General features: G+C 43.5%; 1 protein-coding gene across 5 annotated transcripts in view; it reads left to right on the top strand.

The window, feature by feature from the left end:
• Positions 1–17,002, top strand: part of PPP1R12A (protein phosphatase 1 regulatory subunit 12A) — a 342,147-nt gene extending 325,145 nt beyond the window's left edge. For 2 of the 5 annotated variants that reach the window (XM_063927384.1, XM_063927387.1), the window contains 2 exons: positions 4,246–4,296; positions 14,801–17,002. In XM_063927384.1, the coding sequence (XP_063783454.1) occupies positions 4,246–4,296; positions 14,801–14,887 (138 nt within the window). In that variant the 3' untranslated portion in view covers positions 14,888–17,002. Of the gene's footprint in view, positions 1–4,245; positions 4,297–5,873; positions 6,099–14,800 lie in introns of those variants that run through there. The other 3 variants (XM_063927386.1, XM_063927383.1, XM_063927385.1) reach the window with 3 other exon arrangements.
• The last annotated feature ends 1,614 nt before the right edge of the window (positions 17,003–18,616 follow it).

Below are 18,616 nucleotides of genomic sequence, written 5' to 3' on the forward strand. Positions count from 1 at the left end.
GTCCGTAGTGGATGCTGGGCGCCCATCCCAAGTGCGGATTATCTGCAATAATTGTACATAGTTATTGTTAACTAATTCGGGTTATTGTTAGGAAGCCATCTTTCAGAGGCTCCTCTGTTATCATACTGTTAACTGGTTTTGATCACAAGTTGTACGGTGTGATTGGTGTGGCTGGTATGAGTCTTACCCGGGATTCAAAATTCCTCCCTTATTGTGTACGCTCGTCCGGGCACAGTACCTAACTGGCTTGGAGGAGGGTCATAGGGGGAGGAGCCAGTGCACACCACCTGATCGGAAAGCTTTACTTTTGTGCCCTGTCTCCTGCGGAGCCGCTATTCCCCATGGTCCTTTCAGGAACCCCAGCATCCACTACGGACTCCGAGAAATAGAATTATCGGTAAGTAAATTCTTATTTTTGCTGTGTAAATCCCCAGAGAAAAGGGATATTTTAGAAGGCGTAAGCAATAAAAGCTAAGTTTTAATTAAAATATCAGAATATAAATCATATCAGTGCGCCCTACTAGGCAACTACTTTTCGATTTCCCTCCCTGTCTTTTCCCTTTTTGTTCACACTGGGTCAGATCGGACCTGAATCCCTGGGTGTTGGAAATAGTTTCACAGGGTTACAAATTGGAATTCGAGGAGGTGCCCCTGCGCCGATTTTTCAAGTCGGCCCTACCAGCTTCCACATCGAAAAGAGATGTAGTGTTAGCTGCAATTCAAACGCTGTGTATACAGCAAGTGATAATAAAGGTTCCCCTGCACCAGCAGGGAAGAGGTTACTACTCAACCCTATTTGTGGTCCCGAAACCGGACGGTTCGGTCAGACCGATTTTGAATCTGAAATCCCTAAACCTGTACATAAAAAGATTCAAATTCAAAATGGAATCACTCAGAACGATAATAGCCAACATGGAGGAGGGGGAGTTTATGGTGTCTCTGGACATAAAGGATGCGTACCTTCATGTCCCCATATATGCCCCCCATCAGGAATACCTGAGATTCGCTGTACAGGATTGTCATTACCAATTTCAGACGTTGCCGTTTGGACTTTCCACGGCCCCGAGGATTTTCACCAAGATAATGGCGGAAATGATGGTGGTCCTGCGCAAGCATGGAGTCACAATTATCCCATACTTGGACGATCTCCTGATAAAAGCGATATCAAGAGAGAAATTACTGAGCAGTGTGGCGCTCTCTCTGAGAGTGCTCCAGCAACACGGTTGGATTCTAAATCTACCGAAGTCACAGTTGATTCCGACAACTCGTCTACCGTTCCTAGGTATGATACTGGATACAGAACAAATGAAGGTCTTCCTCCCAATAGAGAGAGCCCAAGACATCCAGAACATGGTCAGAGACCTGCTAAAACCGAAAAGGGTGTCAGTTCACCAATGCACTCGGGTTCTGGGGAAAATGGTGGCGGCCTACGAGGCCATTCCCTTCGGAAGGTTCCATGCAAGGACTTTTCAATGGGACCTTCTGGACAAGTGGTCCGGGTCCCATCTGCATTTACATCGAAAAATAACTGTCCCCAGGAACCAGAGTGTCCCTCCTGTGGTGGTTGCAGAGTACTCACCTGCTGGAGGGTCGCCGGTTCGGGATTCAGGACTGGATCCTGGTTACCACGGACGCGAGCCTCCGAGGATGGGGATCGGTCACATAGGGAAAGACTTTTCAAGGTCTTTGGTCAGACCAGGAGTCCTGTCTACACATCAATGTGTTGGAACTCAGGGCCATTTACAACGGCCTTCGACAAGTGGAGAGTTTTTCTTCGAAACCTTCCGGTTCTGATTCAATCAGACAATGTCACAGCAGTGGCTCATGTGAACCGCCAAGGCGGGACAAGAAGCAGAGTCGCAATGGCGGAAGCCACAAGGATCCTTCGCTGGGCGGAAAATCATGTAAGGGCTCTGTCGGCTGTCTTCATTCCGGGAGTGGACAACTGGGAAGCAGACTTCCTCAGCAGACACGATCTCCATCCAGGAGAATGGGGACTTCATCAAGAAGTCTTTGCAGACGTAACACGTCTTTGGGGAACTCCTCAAATAGACATGATGGCGTCACGCCTCAACAAAAAAATTCGGGGGTATTGCGCCAGGTCTCGGGACCCTCAGGCAGTAGCAGTAGACGCACTGGTAACACCGTGGGTGTTCGACTGTCTACGTGTTCCCTCCTCTTCCTCTCATCACGAAAGTGTTGAGGATCATAAGACGAAGAAGAGTACAGACGATACTCGTTGTCCCAGACTGGCCTCGAAAGGCTTGGTACTCGGATCTACAAGAGATGCTCACAGGAGACCCCTGGCCTCTTCCCCTGAGGGAAGACCTGTTGCAGCAGGGGCCCTGTGTATTTCAAGACTTACCGCGGTTACGTTTGACGGCATGGCGGTTGAACGCCGAATCCTAGTAAAAGGGATTCTGGAAGAGGTCATCCCTACTTTAATAAAGGCTAGGAAGGAGGTGACGATAAAACATTATCACCGTATCTGGCGAAAGTATGTGTCTTGGTGTGAGACCAAGAATGCACCTACGGAAGATTTTAATTTGGGTCGTCTTCTCCACTTCCTACAGACAGGAGTGGATATGGGCCTAAAATTAGGCTCGGTTATGGTACAGATTTCGGCCCTCTCGATTTTCTTTCAGAAGGAATTGGCTTCTCTTCCAGAAGTCCAGACGTTTGTAAAGGGAGTGCTGCACATACAGCCCCTTTTGTGCCTCCAGTGGCACCACGGGACCTGAACGTGGTGTTGCAGTTCCTAAAATCACACTGATTTGAACCGCTTAACAAGGTTGAATTGAAATTTCTTACCTGGAAGGTGGTTATGTTGTTGGCCTTAGCATCAGCAAGGCGAGTGTCAGAATTGGCGGCTCTATCACACAAGAGCCCCTACTTGATTTTTCATGTGGATCGAGCTGAATTGAGGACAGGTCCGCAATTTTTGCCTAAAGTGGTTTCGTCGTTCCATATGAATCAACCTATTGTGGTGCCTGTGGCTACTGGTGACCTGGAGGATTCCAGATCCCTGGACGTAGTCAGGGCCTTAAAAATTTATGTAGCCAGGACGGCTAAAATTAGGAAAACAGAGGCTCTGTTTGTCCTGTATGCGGCCAATAAGATTGGCGCTCCTGCTTCAAAGCAGACTATTGCTCGCTGGATCTGTAATACGATTCAGCAGGCTCACTCTACGGCTGGATTGCCGGTACCAAATTCGGGTAAGGCCCATTCCACTATTAAGGTGGGCTCTTCTTGGGCGGCTGCCCGAGGCGTCTCGGCTTTACAACTTTGCTGAGCGGCAACGTGGTCGGGGTCAAACACTTTTGCTAAATTCTACAAGTTTGATACCCTGGCTGATGAGGACCTAGCGTTTGCTCAGTCGGTGCTGCAGAGTCATACGCACTCTCCCGCCCGATTGGATGCTTTGGTATAGACCCCAAGGTCCTTACGGAGTCCCCAGCATCCTCTAGGATGTAAGAGAAAATAAGATTTTAAACCTACTGGTAAATCTATTTCTCCTAGTCCGTAGAGGATGCTGGGCGCCCGTCCCAGTGCGGAAACTCTGCAAGACTTGTATATAGTTGTTGCTTACATAAGGTTTATGTTACAGTTGACATCGGTCTTGGACCGTTACTGTCGTTTGTTCATACTGTTAACTGGTTATGTATGTTCCAGGTTACATGATATGATTGGTGTGGGCTGGTATGAATCTTGCCCTTGGATTGCTAAATCCTGCCTTGTATTGTCCATCTCCTCTGGGCACAGTTCTCTAACTGAGGTCTGGAGGAGGGGCATAGAGGGAGGAGCCAGTGCACACTCATAGTCAAAGTTCTTTTTAGGTGCCCTATCTCCTGCGGAGCCCGTCTATACCCCATGGTCCTTACGGAGTCCCCAGCATCCTCTACGGACTAGGAGAAATAGATTTACCGGTAGGTTTAAAATCTTATTTTCCATTTTGACAGCTTTAAGAACTTAATGAAAGATTAAGAGTCTGTTTTTGTAGTATCTCTAGTAGTTCACAACTGCATTGACAATAGATTTTTGTTATGGATGTATATTTCAAGCTTTTACTTGCAATATATTGATGCTCAGTTAGCCAATAGGAATATAACATTAGCTGCCATGTTCACAGTACTACACAGTACTTTTCTGCACTGCTTTTGTATCCTTAAGTGGTTTTAGCAGGGTATGTCTTGAGTGTTACAGTAAAGGGTCCTGTTAAATTAACTTGTAAATATTTACATTTAGGAAAGAAGAGGTCTGGAGAGACGGATATCTGAGATGGAAGAAGAACTTAAAGTAAGTATTGTATTTAATGAGCTAACAAAAGAACATTTGTATTCTGGTATAGATGAAAAGGATAGTGTCTGAAGTTACAAATAACCACTGCATTCCCTCGATATACACCATCTCATTAGACTAATTTTCATGATCCGTAAGATGTGATCACCTACAGTATGTGCCTAAAAAGGGAAGTTTCTACTAGGAGGTGACCTGAAGGGCTGACTTATTTGCCAAAGTTGGTCGCTCCTGTTGCTCAGGCCAACCGACTTGAGTAGTCTGCTTCAGTCACATGCACATCCCTTCCAGTACACGTCTAATTGCAGTAAGAGGGTGACTGCGCACAGAACGTCTTTTGAAGTAATCCCCAGATTGCAAAGACTAGGCCCAGCCAACCTGTAGCTCTCCAGCTATTGTGAAACTACAAATCCCAACATACCATCCTACTAATCAGCTGGTAATGCATGCTTGGACTTTGGTTCTTCAGCTGGTGTGAAAGTAAATACCAGCATGCCTTACCAGCTGATTAGTGGGAGGGTATGCTGGGACTTAGTTTCACAACAGCTGGAGAGCCACAGGTTGGCCAGGCCTGGTATAGACCTAGACGCTCAGCTATTGTTTTCACTACAGTTTTAGGAGTACACATGCTTTTAATAGGACAACTGCATATTTGAACTTTGTGGGGGTCAGTGTTAAAATGGAGCATAGAAAATATGTGGGTTCACTATGGAAGTATTATGAAGTCTTTGTTACAACACTGCAGCTGTTTATAGTTTTACACTGTAGGAAGTATATCTGATTTAAATACAGTGAAAGGTCTCTAATGTGGCGGCATATTCTGTAGTACAGTAATTATGGAAATGACTATAGTTTGCAGGAGTTATCAAAGCTTTCATTTCATGTACATTCAAATATCTACTGATTCTATCACACAGCTGGAATGGGCATAGAACATGTACATTTTCTCATTGCTCCCAACATGAAACTAGCATTTTTATTACTTTTATGGGCCCTACATACTTTGTGATATCTTTGAAAGATATGAACGAAATCGTTCAAAAATGAATGATAAATCGTTCATATCTTTCAGTGTGTTTGCAAAAACGATGAACGATGCGTGTTCCCGCAATTGATCATCGTTTAAAACGTGCAAGCCAGTTTGGATGATATCAGTGTATGTAATGTCATATCGTCCAAATTGGCCATAGATATCGTCCAGTGTGTATGCTTAAAATCGCTGAAGAAAAATCAGCCGATAAGATCGTTGGCGATTTTGCCCATGTTTCCGACCAAGTGTGTAGGGCCCACTAGTCTAAGGGATCCATCTTGTGTGCTACATTATTTTGCTGAGCCTTTTGCAGAAGAAAAGTCTAAACTACCCCACTCAGCAGCTAATGAGCTCAGGTTGGGGCTAACAATACTAGTAATGTCAAACAATGTGTGGAGAAGGGAATGTTGTCTGAAATATAAACCATTTTAATGTGCAACAAAACCGTCAGGGTTTTTTTTTGTTTTTTTCACTTTTATCTTGAGCACATACGTACATATAGAAGTATATATCATTTCATCTTTCGTGTCTGCTTTCATCTTTGCAGAACCTTCATCAAGTAAAGCAGATACAAACTTTGAGACAGTTAAATGAACGACTGGTGGCTGAGAATAGAGCATTGACCAGGGTTGTTGGCAAGCTCACAGAGTCCTGTAGGCAGCTACAGTCTGTGGCCTTGTAATAACCTCACCATTGGCTAGCCAGGCAGGTGCCTTGCAATGGACTGCTATTAGTGCATAAGTGTGCCTGGGGATTTGCTTGTTAATTAGTGTGGATTTTTGCATGCAGTGTTTTAATGTTTGAAATGGTGATCCTCAGTGCAAACATTTACACTTAATCATTATTGCCCTTTTACATACTTTAAAGAAAAATATACACCGTCTTTAGAAAATTGTTTCTTTTGCAGAAGAAAAGCAGTCAGAAGTTAGAACCATGGGGTCATATGTCCAAACAATACCTGACACTTCTTTTAGTGCTCGCTCCTGTTTTTATAGATTTATTACTAGGTTTACCAACATTGTAATCTGCAGCTGTTAATAAATAAAAGGTCTTAATCTACACCAAATTGTACACTAGTAGCAAAGCCGTAACTAGACTTTTTGGTTCCCCATTCCAGAAAGAGAAATATTTAAAAGTGAGAGAGTGCATGTTGAAGGCATGCACAAAACCTATAGGGGCGTGGCTTTATGGAGAAGGGGCTTGGTTACAAAATAATACCAGTTCATACTACACCGCACATTATTCTCCATTATTGAGATTACACCACACAGTAGTGCCACTTATACACATTGCGCCAGGTAGATCTCCTTATACACATTGCGCCAGACAGAGCCACTTTTTTACACATTGCGACAGACAGAGCCACCTTTTTACACATTGCGCCAGACAGAGCTACTTTTTTACACATTGCGCCAGACAGAGCCACCTTTTTACGTATTGTGCCAGACAGAGCCACCTTTTTACGTATTCCGCCAGACAGAGCCACCTTTTTACACATTACACCAGATTGAGCCCCTTGCTATTTAAACCAAACTTGCCATCGTTCTGATGGGGTGTGGTTTATAGGGTCGACCACTGTTGGTCGACGGTGCCTAGATCGACACCTGAAATAGGTCGCCAGTCATTAGGTCGACATGGAAAAATGTAGACATGAGCTTTTTCTCTATCGTCCTAGTGGATGCTGGGGTTCCTGAAAGGACCACGGGGGAATAGCGGCTCCGCAGGAGACAGGGCACAAAAAGTAAAGCTTTAGGATCAGGTGGTGTGCACTGGCTCCTCCCCCCATGACCCTCCTCCAAGCCTCAGTTAGATTTTTGTGCCCGGCCGAGAAGGGTGCAATCTAGGTGGCTCTCCTAAAGAGCTGCTTAGAAAAGTTTAGCTTAGGTTTTTTATTTTACAGTGAGTCCTGCTGGCAACAGGATCACTGCAACGAGGGACTTAGGGGAGAAGAAGTGAACTCACCTGCGTGCAGGATGGATTGGCTTCTTTGGCTACTGGACATTAGCTCCAGAGGGACGATCACAGGTACAGCCTGGATGGTCACCGGAGCCTCGCCGCCGGCCCCCTTGCAGATGCTGAAACAAGAAGAAGGTCCAGAATCGGCGGCATGAAGACTCCTCAGTCTTCTTAAGGTAGCGCACAGCACTGCAGCTGTGCGCCATTTCCTCTCAGCACACTTCACACGGCAGTCACTGAGGGTGCAGGGCGCTGGGAGGGGGGCGCCCTGGGAGGCAATGAAAACCTATTTTTGGCTAAAAATACCTCACATATAGCCTCCGGGGGCTATATGGGGATATTTAACCCCTGCCAGAATCCGTTAAGAGCGGGAGACGAGGCCGCCGAAAAAGGGGCGGGGCCTATCTCCTCAGCACACAGCGCCATTTTCCCTCACAGAAAGGCTGGAGGGAAGGCTCCCAGGCTCTCCCCTGCACTGCACTACAGAAACAGGGTTAAAACAGAGAGGGGGGGCACTAATTTGGCGTTAGAAATATATAAAAAAGATGCTATAAGGGAAAACACTTATATAAGGTTGTCCCTATATAATTATAGCGTTTTTGGTGTGTGCTGGCAAACTCTCCCTCTGTCTCTCCAAAGGGCTAGTAGGTCCTGTCCTCTATCAGAGCATTCCCTGTGTGTGTGCTGTGTGTCGGTACGTGTGTGTCGACATGTATGAGGACGATGTTGGTGAGGAGGCGGAGAAATTGCCTGTAATGGTGATGTCACTCTCTAGGGAGTCGACACCGGAATGGATGGCTTATTTAGGGAATTACGTGATAATGTCAACACGCGGCAAGGTCGGTTGACGACATGAGACGGCCGACAAACAATTAGTACCGGTCCAGACGTCTCAAAAACACCGTCAGGGGTTTTAAAACGCCCGTTTACTTTAGTCGGTCGACACAGACAGGGACACTGAATCCAGTGTCGACGGTGAATAAACAAACGTATTCCTTATTAGGGCCACACGTTAAGGGCAATGAAGGAGGTGTTACATATTTCTGATACTACAAGTACCACAAAAGAGGGTATTATGTGGGATGTGAAAAAACTACCGTAGTTTTTCCTGAATCAGATAAATTAAATGAAGTGTGTGATGATGCGTGGGTTCCCCCCGATAGAAAATATGGGCGGTATACCCTTTCCCGCCAGAAGTTAGGGCGCGTTGGGAAACACCCCTTAGGGTGGATAAGGCGCTCACACGCTTATCAGAACAAGTGGCGGTACCGTCTATAGATAGGGCCGTCCTCAAGGAGCCAGCTGACAGGAGGCTGGAAAATATCATAAAAAGTATATACACACATACTTGTGTTATACTGCGACCAGCGATCGCCTCAGCCTGGATGTGCAGAGCTGGGGTGGCTTGGTCGGATTCCCTGACTAAAAATATTGATACCCTTGACAGGGACAGTATTTTATTGACTATAGAGCATTTAAAGGATGCATTTCTATATATGCGAGATGCACAGAGGGATATTTGCACTCTGGCATCAAGAGTAAGTGCGATGTCCATATCTGCCAGAAGATGTTTATGGACACGACAGTGGTCAGGTGATGCAGATTCCAAACGGCACAAAGATGTATTGCCGTATAAAGGGGAGGAGTTATTTGGGGTCGGTCCATCGGACCTGGTGGCCACGGCAACTGCTGGAAAATCCACCGTTTTTACCCTAAGTCACATCTCTGCAGAAAAAGACACCGTCTTTTCAGCTTCAGTCCTTTCGTCCCTATAAGAGTCATATCTGCCCAGGGATAGAGGAAAGGGAAGAAGACTGCAGCAGGCAGCCCATTCCCAGGAACAGAAGCGTTCCACCGCTTCTGACAAGCTCTCAGCAGGACGCTGAGACCGTACAGGACCCCTGGATCCTACAAGTAGTATCCCAGGGGTACAGATTGGAATGTCGAGACGTTTCCCCTGCGCAGGCTCCTGAAGTCTGCTTTACCAAGGTCTCCCTCCGACAAGGAGGCAGTATGGGAAACAATTCACGAGCTGTATTCCCAGCAGGTGATAATTAAATTACCCCTCCTACAACAAGAAAAGGGGTATTATTCCTCACTATATTGTGGTACTGAAGCCAGAAGGCTAGGTGAGACCTATTCTAAATCTAAAAAAATTTGAACACTTACAAAGGTTCAAATCAAGATGGAGTCACTCAGAGCAGTGATAACGAACCGGGAAGAAGCGGACTATATGGTGTCCCGAGACATCAGGGATGCTTACCTCCATGTCCCAAATTTGCCCTTATCACTAAGGGTACCTCAGGTTCGTGGTACAGAACTGTCACTATCAGTTTCAGACGCTGCCGTTTGGATTGTCCACGGCACCCCGGGTCTTTACCAAGGTAATGGCCGAAATGATGGTTCTTCTTCGAAGAAAAGGCGTCTTAATTATCCCTTACTTGGACGATCTCCTGATAAGGGCAAAGTCCAGGGAACAGTTGGAGGTCGGAGTAGCACTATCTCGGATACTGTTACAACAGCAGGGGTGGATTCTAAATATTCCAAATTCGCAGCTGATCCCGACAACAAGTCTCCTGTGCTTAGGGATGATTCTGGACACAGTCCAGAAAAAGGTGTTTCTCCCGGAAGAGAAAGCCAGGGAGTTATCCGAGCTAGTCAGGAACCTCCTAAAATCAGTGCATCATTGCACAAGGGCCATGGTAAAAAAAAATGGTGACTTCCTTCGAAGCAATTCCAGTCGGCAGATTTCATGCAAGAACTTTTCAGTGGGATCTGCTGGACAAATGGTCCGGATCGCATCTTCAGATGCATCAGCGGATAACCCTATATCCAAGGACAAGGGTGTCTCTCCTGTGGTGGTTACAGAGTGCTCATCTTCTAGAGGGCCGCAGATTCGGCATTCAGTTTTGGATGTTGGTGACCACGGAGGCCAGCCCGAGAGGCTGGGGAGCAGTCACACAAAGAAAAAAAAAAAATTTCCAGGGAGTGTGATCAAGTCTGGAGACTTTTCTCCACATAAATATAGCTAAGGGTAAATTTATAATGCTCTACGCTTAGCAAGACCTCTGCTTCAAGGTCAGCCGGTATTGATCCAGTGGGATAAAACATCACGGCAGTCGCCCACGTAAATAGACAGGGCGGCACAAGAAGCAGGAGGGCAGTGGCAAAAACTGCAAGGACTTTTCGCTGGGCGGAAAATCATGTGATAGCACTGTCAGCAGTGTTTCATTCCGGGAATGGAAACTGGGAAGCAGACTTCCTCAGTAGGCACGACCTCCACCCGGCAGAGTGGGAACTTCATGGGGAAGTTTTCCACATGATTGTAAACCGTTGGGAATTACCAAAGGTGGACATGATGGCGTCCCGTCTGAACAAAAAACGGGACAGGTATTGCGCCAGGTTAAGAGACCCTCAGGCAATAGCTGTGGACGTTCTGGTAACACCGTGGGTGTACCAGTCGGTGTATGTGTTCCATCCTCTGCTTTTCATACCTAAGGTACTGAGAATTATAAGACGTAGAGGAGTAAGAACTATACTCATGGCTCCGGATTGGCCAAGAAGGACTTGGTACCCGGAACTTCAAGAGATGCTCACAGAGGACTTATGGCCTCTGCCGCTAAGAAGGGACTTGTTTCAGCAAGTACCATGTCTGTTCCAAGACTTACCGCAGCTGCGTTTGACGGCATGGCGGTGGAACGCCGGATCCTAAGGGAAAAGGCATTCAGGAAGAGGTCATTCCTACCCTGGTCAAAGCCAGAAAGGAGGTGACCGCACAACATTATCACCACATGTGGCGAAAATATGTTGCGTGGTGTGAGGCCAGGAAGGCCCCACGAAGAAATTTCAACTCGGTCGATTCCTGCATTTCCTGCAAACAGGGGTGTCTATGGGCCTCAAATTGGGGTCCATTAAGGTTCAAATTTCGACCCTGTCGATTTTTCTTCCAGAAAGAATTGGCTTCAGTTCCTGAAGTCCAGAAGTTTGTCAAGGGAGTATTGCATATACAACCCCCTTTTGTGCCTCCAGTGGCACTGTGGGATCTCAACGTAGTTCTGGGATTCCTCAAAACACATTGGTTTAAAACCAGTCAAATCTGTGGATTTGAAGCATCTCACATGAAAAGTGAACATGCTCTTGGACCTGGCCTGGACCAGGCGAGTGTAAAATTGGTGGTTTTTTTCTCAAAAAAGCCCATATCTGTTTGTCCATTCGGACAGGGCAGAGCTGCGGACTCGTCCCCAGTTCTCTCCCTAAGGTGGTGTCAGTGTTTCACCTGAACCAGCTTATTGTGGTGTCTTGCGCCTACTAGGGACTTGGAGGACTCCAAGTTGCTAGATGTGGTCAGGGCCCTGAAAATATAGGTTCCAGGACGGCTGGAGTCAGGAAAACTGACTTGCTGTTATCCTGTATGCACCCAACAAACTGGGTGCTCTTGCTTCTAAGCAGACTTTTGCTAGTTGGATGTGTAATACAATTCAGCTTGCACATTCTGTGGCAGGCCTGCCACAGCCAAAATATGTAAATGCCCATTCCACAAGGAAGGTGGGCTCATCTTGGGCGGCTGCCCGAGGGGTCTCGGCTTTACAACTTTGCCGAGCGGCTATTTAGTCAGGGGCAAACACGTTTGTAAACTCCTACAAATTTGATAACCTGGCTAAGGAGGACCTGGAGTTCTCTCATTCGGTGCTGCAGAGTCATCCGCACTCTCCCGCCCGTTTGGGAGCTTTGGTATAATCCCCATGGTCCTTTCAGGAACCCCAGCATCCACTAGGACGATAGAGAAAATAAGAATTTACTTACCGATAATTCTATTTCTCGGAGTCCGTAGTGGATGCTGGGCGCCCATCCCAAGTGCGGATTATCTGCAATACTTGTACATAGTTACAAAAATCGGGTTATTATTGTTGAGCCATCTTTCAGAGGCTCCGCTGTTATCATACTGTTAACTGGGTTCAGATCACAGGTTGTACAGTGTGATTGGTGTGGCTGGTATGAGTCTTACCCGGGATTCATAAATCCTTCCTTATTGTGTACGCTCGTCCGGGCACAGTATCCTAACTGAGGCTTGGAGGAGGGTCATGGGGGGAGGAGCCAGTGCACACCACCTGATCCTAAAGCTTTACTTTTTGTGCCCTGTCTCCTGCGGAGCCGCTATTCCCCCATGGTCCTTTCAGGAACCCCAGCATCCACTACGGACTCCGAGAAATAGAATTATCGGTAAGTAAATTCTTATTTTTTCATTTTTTGGTGTTTTCTTTGTAAAGTGACCGGGAACCCCAAATAGTGCACCATGTCCCCTCGCATGGCTCGCGCTTCGATCAGGTTACTATTCCCAATCGTAGTCCACGTGGATCGTAAAGTATGAAAAAGTTTTTTTTTTTTTAATTCAAAAATGTGAAAAACTCATGTCGACCTAGTACATGTCAACCAATAGTGGTCGACCTAATGACTGACGACCTAAGTGTGGTCAACCTAGAGACCAGATACCTTTCTGATGCACCCCCACCCTGCTTACTGCACCTCTGTTGGAGTCCACACATCGGGGAAGAGAGAGAAAAGAGAGTGTGTGTGTGTCCCTATTCGCCCAACAGTTAACTAAATTCAGTTCTCGTTCCTCTGCGTGATTAGAACTTCTACAGCCCACAACACTGCCACAACCAGGATACGCTCTCGCTGCTATCACGCCGCATCGCTGGCACGGGGAGTCAAACACACACAGGACACGGCTCTCCCCCTTGCACAACACTGGCACACCAGGAGGGAGGGCCGAACACACGGACATGGGGAATGTATTCTGGCTCCCCAGCGCTTCCTGCTGTAATGTCTACAGTGGGCAGCGTGGTTGCTCTAAGCACATGGAAAGCCAGCCGATCTGGGTGGATGCAGACAGTGCACCCACAACAGTAATGCACTGTGTGCAAAGCACCGTTTACCCACCGCTAGTTACGGCCCTGACTAGTAGTATAGAAAACAAGCTTTTATGAACTATTTATAGAGCAAGCTGTACATAGGTCCTAAGCTGATGAGCTCAAATATATATTAGAGAAATTAATTTTGTAAATTTTGTACATTCTGTGCATTTGCTGATCATTCAGGTACAGACTGCTAACTGCATGTTATAAAGATTCTGCTCTCTAATTTACAATTTGTTTAAATTGGCACATTTTAGTATGGAACATCAGTGAGTGAAGTAGCTAGGCTACAATATCGGAGCATGGCTTGATAAAACAGTGATAAAAGTAACCTATATTCGACAAAATATAATTACATTTCTCTTTTCATTCACAATTTGTTTTTAATTATTAGCTAAAACTTCTGGCTGTTGGCATTGATAAAGGTATAGAGGTGTAGATCATCAAGGTTATAAGGGTGTTGATTTGGTTCCAGTAGGTAATGCTTCTATTTTCAGGGAAGTGGGGTGGCATTAACCGTTAAAACATTTGACTGTACCATAGTTTTCTTCTTGCATTTACCCGAAAATATACAGCCATGCTCTTTAGTCTGCAACTTTCACATTATGTGACTACTTACTGATTCACATGCGCAAATTTAATATGTAAGGGACTCTGTATTTGTTAAGCTGTGTACTGAGATTACGTTTTGGTACACTTTTACATTAATGGTTTCTAATTGTACAGTATATATATTTTAGGTTGTATTGGGAAGATGGTATGTTAATAGTACAGGTTGTTATCTGACTGCGTGACACACAATGTTATATTCCCCAAAATTAGGTAAATGTTTTTTATATTTTACCTCCACATATACCAGAAATCATTAAATCCTTTTTCTAGAATTAACTACATTAGTATGTTTTCATAAAAGCATTATATAAGGCTTAAATTATGGGTGTTATGGCTTTATTCAAATGCAGCTTGAGTAACTCTGGCAGATGTGTTTCCTGTGCATTAACATGTCTGTTTAATAATCAGTCAGATATAAAGTTTTACTGTAAACTGTTTTCACACGAGTAAGCAAAATAATACCAGTTTTGGGCCTGGTTCAAGCCATTCATGACATGCTTTAGTTTATGGTATTCATGGTGCTCCTTCAGTTCCGTTATCTGCTACAATGTCGCATTTTTTAGTTGTCTAAAGGTCTGGTGGGTTGGCTTAATCATACCACTGCTGAAGTAAGTCCTAACTTCTTCCCAACTGATGGCTTAAAACATAATTTATAAGAATTGTTAGAATGATAATCAGTGCTGACACTAGTGGGTCTATTCATGAAGCAGTGAATAGAGTGGAGAAGTTGCCCCTGGCAACCAATCAACTTTGAAATAACATTTATCAAGTGCATTCTATAAAATTATACGTAGCAGTTGATTGGTTGACATGGGCACCTTGTCCACTGGTTCACTTCTGCACTCTTTTCATTGCTTCATGAATAGAACTCTAGGAACCCTTGAAGGCCATATTATTCAGTAGTCTTCAGTAGCTTGAGTTAAGTTTTACATTTGAGCATTGATTTAAGTTGGTGGTTAAGCACTTCTTTTTTTTTTCTTCTCCTAAACAGATGTTACCGGACCTAAAAGCAGACAACCAGAGGCTAAAAGATGAAAACGGAGCCTTAATAAGAGTTATAAGCAAACTTTCCAAATAAAGAGGTTTTACCACAGTAAAGATTTAATGGCATTGCACATAAGTTACTCCAGTGGACCATAATGTTGGCAATCACTGGATACATGGGGGAATATTCCTTGGCGACTGTAACTTTAAAAAATCCTGCCAAACTCCCTCTCACCTGTATTTCGTTTTTTTTTTGTTTTGTTTTTGTACAAAAAGTTTGTTTTGTATTAAAGCGCGGCTGCTGAGGAGACAAAATGACTATGAATTCTTGTTTACAGTTACAACGTGCAAGGAAAGTGTTCAAGGCCAGACGCCTCCTATATGTAACCAGTAAGCCTTAGTTGTACATAAGCCTTTTGCAATCAAAAAGCTTTCTGCTACCACAAAAGACTTTGACATAGTTTGTTGTGCCACACATCAAATCCTTCTCTTCGCTTTATTACTTTTATATATATATATATATATATATATATATATATATTATTTTTTTTTTAACTGCATTCGTGTCTGCCGCTTTCTTTATGCACTGCTTATTGACCACTTATTGTAGAAGTAGGCTTTCTGGCCGTTCTTGCTGGTACTTGTATTTTGGCAACAGTCACATGCTGCACATGCTTATGTATTGGTTTACAGTGGCTACAACTGTTACCATTACTGCAGCTTCTGGATATCCGTTTTCCCATTGCTTACATTTGACTACTCAGACGTTAGTTGGGGCAGTTGCATTTATCATTTGTGTAAAATGCATTACATTTCTGGATCCTAGTAATGGCTGTTACCCCCCTAGCTGTCGCTTATTATTATTGGTTTTTTTAAGAAGGCTTCAATGAGATGTTTGTTCAGTACTATAGCTTTCACACTCATTTTAGTAGGTACAGAGTGAGTGAATGTGTATATATTTGTGTGCTTGTATATATAAATATATATAGATTTGCTAGTCTATATCTATATATACATATATATGGAGAACCTGTATTATGTTTCCAAACCACTGTGTGGCATGCTCAAATCGTTCTCTCTGCAGTGTCTGTTACTCAAGGTTAGATATTTCCTAAATAGTTATCTTAATAAAGTTCAGTCATTTTATAGTATAAATGTCTATTTTATGGAGGCGTGACTTTAGTTATAACTGTAAAATATTTTGATTTTGTTATTTTCTTTTGAAGTCACAACTATTAAAAGTTTATTATTATTTCACTACATTTCATGTTTCTTTGAGTACCATTAATATCATTTGTGCTAGCCAGAGTGAAGTCACTATGCTTATACTCCTAACATGCACTCTGTTGTGTAAATGCACTGTTGCCATGCCAGAAGGCATGTAATTTAATACCACTTCATATCTATCAATTTTCTACATTTCAGTGGCCTTTTTGCAGAAAGTAACCAATATTTTAAATACGTATGTGCATTCAGCTCAGTGAGAGTTGCTGCTTTTTTTTGGGTAGACCGCTTTTATATTTCCACTGACCGATACAAACAACGTGATACTGGCACATGAATCTAATTCACTGAAAAAGCTCCGTCATTAAAACAAAAGTTGTAAATTGAAAAGCTTACAGCAGCTATTGTGTTGTTGACTATAATGTATACTATATTAAATGTGAATTTGTACCCCTTTAATTTACAAACAGGTCATTGTGATCTACTGCCTATATTTTGTGGGTTTTTGGTTATCCAAACTTAATGCCCTCATGTTCGGTTTCCAGGTTTTATGAAAATACATTGCCTTGCTCTTACTGCCAAGCTCAGGATTCTTTTTAAAAGGTACAGAGATAGTTTGGGGATTTTGTTATATTCATTTATTATGTATGTGGGGTGTAACGGATTTGCATCTTGAAGATGCAAGTATAAAAGTGTAAAAGTCTGTACAGCAAATGAAGCTGCACGTTTCTGGAGTTGCAAGATTACTTATTATGGTTTATACTTGGTAAAGCTTGGGTGTCTGTGAAGAATGAGGAAATATTTCTAATTTAGTATTTTATATTTAGTTTATTTATTCTTTATCGAAACAGATTGGCTACTGTGCTACATTGATTTTATTGGTGGTCCTGAGCAGGCTCTGTATCTGCATGAAACTAGTAACAATCCTTATCTTTTGGAGAAAAATGTATTTTGACATATACAAATAAAAATGAATTAAACTATTTTTACTGTGTGCATCAACATGTTAGATTTATTGAATTGAAACCTTTATAATGTATGTATCATTGGGCATTAAATGTCATGGGTGTATATAAAACCTTTCTGGATCAAATATCTGCACATTGCTTCCCCGTATGTTTCAAATGTTTTACTAACTAGTTTGGAGGAAACATCAACATTTTTACACTGCTTGTGAAATAAAAAAACATGGCAATTCTAATATGCTCTAGGTGTGAGCTTGCGTTCTCCTATAGTCTGTTTCATAAAGTGACATGGAAAAAAAAAAACTTTCAGTAGGCATGCTGCAGACTTAAACATAGTATTTTAAGATGGAAATGTAGAAAAAAAAAATTGTCGCTATATTCAGGTTAAAGAATTGCATTCCTATTTTTTTTTTTTATAGATCTTCAGTCGTTCATTAACCCATTAACCACTGATAACACTTACACTTTCCATGTTCGTATTGCAACATATGGTGGTGTGCGTTAGTGTGATGAATAAATGTCATCACAGATTAACATGGAATATTAGTGTTACACATTTTAAATTTGTTTCTGCTTAGTAAGGTTAAAACAAAATACAGAATTCCACTCCAAAAGGTGCTGTAAATGATTAATGGAACAAATATGTCAAATAAGGTCTGCCACTATTTTCTTGTTCACACAATTATCGCAATGCCAGTAAAGTAATAATTTTGTCAGCTATGGGATCTCTTTCCATTTTTTTTTTTCACATTAAAATGATATATAACCTAAAAGAATAATTATGATTGCCTTGCTTTTTTCTAATGTACATTTTTATTAAATTACACACAGTCACTAATACCCCTTTCACACCGCACAAATAACCCGGTATCGACCCGGCATATTGCCGGGTCAGCGTGCGGTGTGGAAGGGGCATTGCCGAAATCGCGGGTCGCCTGACCCGACAATTGAACCCGGGAATAAAGCAGTGTTATACCCGGGTTGAATACCGGGTCAGTGGCTTCGTAAAAACGGGCTCCCGGGTCGATGCGTCCCGGGACCCGTTTACTAGATAGGGAGAGGCGGCGCAGAGATGATCTCATCTCCCAGCGCCACCTCGCCCCCCCCCCCCCACCCTCCCCCTCGCTGCTATGGCAACCCGCCCAGCTAATTGCAGGGTCGGGGAAGCCTGCAGCAGCTGCCAATGCCGGATCCCACCCGGGAAGGACACGCTTCCAATTCCCGGGTGGGATCCGGCATTGGCAGTGTGAGTGAAATTGGTATAATATATAAAGAACAGTATCGCAAAGTAAAAATGTTCTGTTTAATTTGGCTACACAAACATGGTCAAAAGTTTAACTTGCAAAAAAGGTTAAAAAAAGCCCTTCTTAGTGAACAGGTAATGTTAAAATTTTAAATCTTTGGTTCATAATCCAGGGTTTTTGTATGCTGTAGAGTTGACAAAAGGTTGGTTCCTCAATGTGTAAAGTTTTATTTTCTAAGCAGAAAAAAAAAATAACCCCACTGCTTTCTGTTCAAAAGTTAAAAGGGTTATGCTTTTAATAGCAAAACACCCTATGTTTTGTTATTAGCATTTGCCCTTTTACATTTTTAGCTTAAACACAGTGGGAGTGGCATCTGCTTCGTAAATAAAA

Source organism: Pseudophryne corroboree, chromosome 6, assembly GCF_028390025.1.
Source record: "Pseudophryne corroboree isolate aPseCor3 chromosome 6, aPseCor3.hap2, whole genome shotgun sequence".
NCBI classification, from domain to species: domain Eukaryota; kingdom Metazoa; phylum Chordata; class Amphibia; order Anura; family Myobatrachidae; genus Pseudophryne; species Pseudophryne corroboree.